The 7,205-nt window shown below is 38.6% G+C and overlaps 1 protein-coding gene across 1 annotated transcript in view; it reads left to right on the forward strand.

Annotated features, from left to right (window-relative positions):
• Positions 1-3,683, forward strand: part of LOC119416141 (caspase activity and apoptosis inhibitor 1) — a 5,962-nt gene extending 2,279 nt beyond the window's left edge. The window contains exons 3-6 of the mRNA XM_037683335.1: positions 900-984; positions 2,308-2,356; positions 2,431-2,498; positions 3,104-3,683. Coding sequence (XP_037539263.1) covers positions 900-984; positions 2,308-2,356; positions 2,431-2,498; positions 3,104-3,528 — 627 coding nt within the window. The 3' untranslated portion in view covers positions 3,529-3,683. The remainder of the gene's footprint in view (positions 1-899; positions 985-2,307; positions 2,357-2,430; positions 2,499-3,103) is intronic.
• Positions 3,684-7,205: the final 3,522 nt, after the last annotated feature.

The following is a 7,205-nucleotide window of genomic DNA, read 5'->3' on the forward strand; positions in this document are numbered from 1 at the left end:
TAACTTTTTTCTAAATTTTGTCTTAGCTACAGTTTTGCTAGTTTGATGTTCAGCTGCTGTTTTGTCAGTCTTAGCTTTTAGCTACTGTTTTGCTATTTTAGTGTTACCTTTTTTTCCTAATTTTGTCTTTTAGCTACTGTTTTGCTGGCTTTGAATTTTAGCTGTGGTTTTGTGGCTCTTTGGTTTTAACTGCTGTTTTGAGGATTTTAGCAACTGTTTTTTTTAGTCTTATAGCTTCTTGATGTTTTAAGTTTTTAGTTACAGTTTTGCTAGTTAAAAATTTTAGCTGTTTTGTTTAATTTTTTGTGTGTGTGTTTGCTGCTGTTTCTGCCTTAGCGTTTAGTTGCTGTTTTGCTATTTTTAGTATTTAGTAACATTTTTTCTAAATTTTGTGTTTTAGCTACTGCTTTGCTAGTTTTTAATTTTAGCTGCTGTTTTTTTGGTTTGTGCTTTAGCTGCTGTTTTATTAATTTAAGCTTTTACCTATTGTTTTTCCTGTCTTAGCTTTTAGAGTAAGCTGTTTGGGGGAAGAATCAGTTTTGTGTTGTGTGTTTCCTTGACTGATGAAGCCTTCTGGATGGAAGGTGAAACGTCTCAGCACAAAAAAAAGAAACTGTCCAGATGACCTGATTGAAAAGTGTTGGATTTTAGCTATATTGTTTAATATGTTGGCATTGTAGCCAGTGTTTTAGCTGATTTTGGTTTTGTTTTGATCATCTTACCTTTAATAATTCGGCTCTCCGTCTCTTTCTTCCTGCTGGCTACTTTGATCGGTCGTTTTAGCTCCTGCTTGAGAGGAGCAGCTGTTTTAGCTCATGTAGAGACTCTTGAGTGACACAGAGGGATGTGCTGAATCAACAGGGATCTCACGTCCTCTTCAAACTTGTGGTTTGTCACAGGACTGTGGTTTAGAGGAAATCAGAGCGCTGTGCTGGGAGCAGCTGGAGCCCATCTCTGAACAAACTCTTCTTCAGATCTTAGCAGGTGAGTCCAGTTCTCACGACTCGTTCACATCATGATCCATTTGACTTCCGTACATTTCTCAACATCTTTCTCATTCCACATTTTTGTGCTATTTCATCAAATCAAAACATTCAGCTCTTTCAGCACAATCCTATGACTTTTGGTATTGGTGCAACTTTAGCTTTTTGAAGTATTTAGCTTTTTCCACCATTTTTTTCTCATAAAAAATGAATCGATTCATTTTACATCCTTCAAATCTTTAGCTCTGTTTACAACCTTTTACTGCTCCTTTCACATTTTGTTCTGGTTCAGCTTTCAGCTTCCTTCTGGAAATTTAAACTTTTTTTTTTCCAGCTGTTTTGTGCTCCTTTCAGATTCTTTCTATTAACAACATTTTTGTGCTTCTTCTGACTTCTTTTTGCTAATGTCGGCTTGTTATGTACCTTTCAGCTTATTTCTGCAAGTTTCGTATTTTTCTGCTTATTCAGCTACTATTTAGATGTTTTTCTGTTAAATTTGAGCTTTTTTCAGCTAATTCCACATTTTGGCATTCATTTAATTTTTTTCAGCCTAATTCAGCAAAAATGTGCTCTTCACTTCCTTCTGGTAATTTAAGTTGCTGATTTTTTTTTTAGCTACTTTTGAGCTGTTTTTTGTTGCTTATTTCAGCTTTTTTCAGTTAATTTCCACTTTTTGTGTTCATTTTTGTTTCTTTTAGCCTAATTAGCTAAACATGTTTCTGCTTTCTTCTGCTAATTTAAGCTTGTTCTACCTTTTCAGTTTATAAAACTGAGAATTTTTAGCCAATTTCAGCTGCTTTCAGATAAATCCAAGTTTTTCTTGATAATTTCTGATACTTTCAGCCTAATTAACTTGTTTCTGCTAATTTCAGCTTATTTTACTTCAGCTTTTTTCTGCTAGTTAAAGCTTTTTCTGCTATTTAAGCTTCTATTTAGCTGTTTTTATGCAAATTTTAGCTTTTTCCACATTTTTTTTAGCTCGCTTCAGCTCTCTCCACTTCCTTCTGGTAGTTTAAGCTACTTTCTACTTTTCAGCTAGTTTTTTTTCCTCCACTAATTTTAGTTGTTTTAACTGATTTCCTATGTTTTGTGTTAATTTCGGCTTATTTGAACCTAATTCATAAATATGTGTTCTGTTTTCTTCTGCTAATTTAGGCTTGCTCTTCCATTTCAACTACATTTCAGCATGTTTTTAGCTAATTTCAGCTGTTTTTCAGCAATAAGCATTCACACTGCATTTTCACAGGAAATGTAATTTGTCTAGTTTTGTTTGGAACCAATCGGTGCAGCTGTTTGTTTGTTTGTTTGTTTGTTTGTGTCGCAGGAGAAGAGCCGGCAGCTGGAGTCACCAGAGACCGGACCTCAGAGAGCCAGTCAGTATTCAGTCGTAGAACCTGCTCCATTTAAAAATGGTTGCTTCATCTTTTTTTCTTTCTTGTGTTGTTAGGCAGGACAACAACGTCGACTCCACATCTTGCCTTAAGGAACCATCAAAAACGGATGAGCCTAAACAAGGTATATTTAAGTTTGAGTTTTGTGCAATATTGTGAGATGTCACAAGACTTATTGTTGTGGACGACTCTCAACTACTACCTCATTTAATTGTAGCTCAGTATCCTTAAAATTGACTGAGTTAAAGCCATCTATGTGTTTGCAAATGTTGATTAGCTATGGCGGCCATCTTTATTTGGACTGACTCTCAAAGCTTTTCTTTTATAGAGGTACATCCAGCCATTATTTCCTGGACGTTTGATTAAAATCCATCCAGTGCTTCATGAGATATTTTGCTAACAGACAATCAAAGCCGTCTTCAAATAGTTAGAAATTTTTAAGCAAAGTGGCGCAATGTGTTAGCACTTAGAATTTGTTTTTGGGATCGTCTCAGCTACTACAGCACCAAATGTTAGCTTAATAACTGAACAATTGACTGAGTAACAGCCATTTTTTGTTTTTAATGTTGGCTTTGGCAGCCATTTTGAATTGAGTTGATCCATTAATTACATTCTGCAACATGCATTGAAATCGGTCCCGTGGTTTGAGATACCACACACACGTTTTGAAGATTCACTCAGGAGTACAAAACGTAACACTTTAGGTTTGATTTGATTTTGCTCCGTCAGAGGCTGCCGGTTCTGGGGAGGAGAGCGACGTGCTGAGCATCAACGCCGACACCTACGACAGCGACATCGAGGGATCCAAAGAGGAGCCGCCTGCGAGAGCTGCAGCACCGGGGCTGAAAGCGGGCGCCGGCGAAGGGGAGCGCTCAAACCTGACCGCGAAGCCCGAGCCGACTCAGCCGGAGACGAAGAAAGACATCCAGAGCGACATAGACAGGAGCGTCAGTGAAATCTTGGCGTTCTCTCCCGCTGCTTGTAAAGATGGCGGTTCAGGACTGGAGGGAGCGCCGCAGAGCGCCGACGCAGATTCAGGCAGTCAGCCGTCGATTCAGCAGCTGGAGCTGCTGGAGCTGGAGATGAGGGCGAGGGCCATCAAGGCTCTGATGAAAGCCGGGGATAAGAAGCTCTGCATGTCCACCAACACTTAGCTGGTTTTATTTTAGGTTTTAATTTAGGTTATCTTTTTTATATTCCTCTTCTTGTTTGTTGTTGAGCATTTGAATACCTAATTTATTGTTCAAGTACTGCACTATTAAAGTCATGATGTATTTTTATTTTATTGGAATCATTTGGTACTTTGTTTACTGCCGAACCCAACATGACCCCTGATCCAACTATAAATGTAATTTTCCACCTTGGCCTCTAGATGGCAGCAATACTCCAGGAAACCACGTGGTTTGTCTCAGGTGCTTCTAAAAACATGTTTAAAAAGTTCTTTCTTTTTTTTTGTCACTCATTTCAGAAAGTGAAACTTATATGTTACATAGATCCATCACACATGAAGTGAAATATTTTACACCTTTATTTCTGGTAATTTTGATGATTATGACTTACAAATAATGATAAAAACCAAAGTCATTGTCTCAGAAAATTAGAATATTGTGACGAGGTTCAGTATTGTAAACTCCCGGTGTCACACCCTGATCAGCTGATTAACTCCTAGACATGAGCTACAAATGTCTCGTTCTTCAAGTCCAGCCACTCCTGGACCAGAGACGACATCAAAAGTGTCTTACCTGCTGAGGAGACAAAGAACTGGACAGTTGCTCAGTGGTCCAACCTCCTGTTTTCAGATGAAAGTACATTTTCCTGTCATTTGGAAATCAAGGTCCCAGAGTCTGGAAAAAGAGTGAAGAGGTCCAGAATCCACGTTGCTTGAAGGCCAGTGTGAAGTTTCCACAGTCTGATGGTTTGAGTCCATGTCCTCTGCTGGTGTTGGTCCACTGTGCTTTCTGAAGTCCACAGTCAACAGCATCTAGAAGGAGCTTTAGGGGTTCTCAACCTTTTTGGGTTCAGGGACCCCCTCATAACCTTCATGTTTATTAAATAATTTTCAATTTGTCTCTTTAATGCAATGGAAACATTGGTTTAACTTAAAAACACTTAAGACCTGTTCTTTAATAGTGTTAATACAATTTTATACTTTTAAACATGGGGTATTCAAGATGGACTTAACAACATTTTTAATTTCAGCTTCCAAAAGTTTCAGTTTTGAGAAAATGAAGTGTCAAAAATCACTTTAAAATCTTACCTAGTCACATAATGAACATAAATGTATTATTGCCACTTGCCAAACAGTATTCATAGCAAGTAACGGGGCTTGATTTGTAAACCAATGGTGGAAAAGTGAAGTGCAGAATAATCTAGTGAAAGAAAGAGGTTTGCCAAGTAGACATGAGACAGTGATGGGACCAAAAAAAGAGGAAAATAAGGAGATTAAAAGCAAATGATGAGTTATACAAGATGTTGAACACGAAGGAGGGAGAGAAAGATCAGGCTAGATAGGATGTGCAGCAGGTTCGGCTTGTTAAAGATGGCGTGATGGGAAGATGGAGGGAGTACTTTTGAATGAAGAGAATGAAAAAGAAAGAAGAGTAGCGGTCATAGAAACTGTAGACCAGTCTGGAAAGCTCTAAAAAGAATGAATGAAGGAGAAGGCAGTATATAGGACCTGATACCAGTGGAGGTTTGGAAATGTCTAGGAGTCAAGGTTTTTGATTCAAATATTCAGAGGCATGTTTGAGGATGAGAAAATGCCTGAGGGATGGAGAAGAAGTGTGCTGGTACCCATTTTTAAGAACGAGGGTGCTGTCCAGAGTTGTAGCAACTACAGGGGAATTAAGCTGACGAGTCACAGTGAAGATCTGAGACTGAGAGAGAGTTATGGAAGCAAGACTTTGTGAGCAGCAGTATGGTTTCATGTCAAGAAAGAGCACCACAGACGCCATCTTTGCTTTGAGGATGCTGATGGAGAAGTACAGAGAGGGTCAGAAAGAACTCTGTGGATTTAGAAAAAGCACATGACAGGGTAGGGAGGGGATCAGTTGGCTACAAGGAGCCGAGGTCAAAGGTGCAGGACTTCAAGGGTTTAGGGTCCACTGTCCAGGAGGACACGGACTTTTGTAAAGAGGTGAAGAAGAGAGAGGCAGGATGGAGTGAATGTAGAAAACTTTCAGGGGTGATTTGTGATAAAAAGGTGTCAGGAAAGGCCAAAGGAAAGTTTACAAGAGTGTAACGAAAGCTATGTTGTATGGTCTGACAGTGGCACGGATAAAAAGACAGGAGAAAGAACTGGAAGTGGCAGAAATGAAGATGTTGAGGTTCTTCTTAGGAGTGACAAGGATGGATAAGATTAGGAACGAGCTCATCAGAGGTACAGCACAGATTGAACAACTGATGCCTCGCTGTGGCGACCCCTGAAGAATTAAAGTTTAGATATTTTTCATACTCCAGTTTTTGTTTGTGGCTTAACATTTGAACAGCTAATTTATTGTTCATGTACTGCCCAATTAAAGTCATGCTGTATTTTTATTTTATTGAAAAATGTAGAACTTTGTTAATTGCAAAACCCAACATGACAACCTGATCCAACTATAAATGAAATGTTTCTTGTTGGCCACTAGAGGGCAGCAATACTCCGTCTTGTAACCTTCACTTTAGTCAGTGTTGAGGATGAATACAAGAAAGTTATGAGGTAAATTCTTTCAAGTCATATCTATTAATAGAGATGAAGCAAAATCATTTAGAAACTTTTCATTCCAAAAACACACAAACCTGTTATATGCCGCCATATTTGTGCCGTTTACATCCTGGAAAGACTAGTTTGGCTCAAAATGACTTTTTAAGGTCCACGTCGGTGCAGAAATTTAATCGGATGAAGTTAATTATAAAAGTCAAGAGGAGATGAAATGCCTGGCAGCACGAACATGAGTCTGTGTGAGCAGATGAGTACGAATGAACACAGCAACATGTGTGTGTGTGTTAACATTCAGTTGCTTTGAGATTCCTTCAAATCCTTTAAAATGTTTGTGCTTTCACAAAACACTTATTTTTCGAGTCATTATTATTGTCCTCATCTATTTATTGAAGAACTTGACACTTTGAATTCAACTCCTTCTTTGACTCAGATACAACTTAAAGCATCTTTTCATGTAAAACATTTCAGATTTTATTTCATGTCGCATCCTAAAGCTGCCAGCTCTCTACCCAAAGGCACGGTCATAATAAAATTAATAATTATAATAATAAAAGTAATACATGGCTGTTAAACAGATGAACTGGTGGGTTGCGGCTCCTTTAAAGCATGACCTTGTTTTTGACTTTGATATTACCCACAGAGGATCCCACAAGGCTCAATATTATACCATGGATCATAAGGTTCATTTGAATTCAGAAAGTATCGTCTCACCTCCGTGAATCCATTATTCAGCCCCGCGCCCATTGTGAGGTCTGCTTTAACAGACGTTTATCCGCACATACCCCGTCATAATTGGCATTCTAATGGCTGTAAAACGACACCAATAAATGCTCCCCAGTCGCAGACACCAGCAGCACTTTAGCATCTTTAGTAAAGCAAGCTTCTTTTCTCACTTTCCAACAGGACCACTAAGATAGCTGCACATAAATGCACGGAGACCGAGACGTTTAACCCACCCACACTCACTTCTACCATAAAATAAAGCTTTTTAAATGCACATAGCAGGAGAGAGGTGGGGGTGCACCTTCTCTTTCTTTGGTTAGTGAAGCCTGTAAAGAATTTAAGAAATGATGTGTTCGCAAGTTGTGTTTTATTTTTAATAGCAATTAATCCTGTGATTTTTATTGC

Source organism: Nematolebias whitei, chromosome 1 (genome assembly GCF_014905685.2).
Source record: "Nematolebias whitei isolate Nwh7 chromosome 1, NemWhi1, whole genome shotgun sequence".
In the NCBI taxonomy this organism is placed as follows: Eukaryota; Metazoa; Chordata; class Actinopteri; order Cyprinodontiformes; family Rivulidae; genus Nematolebias; species Nematolebias whitei.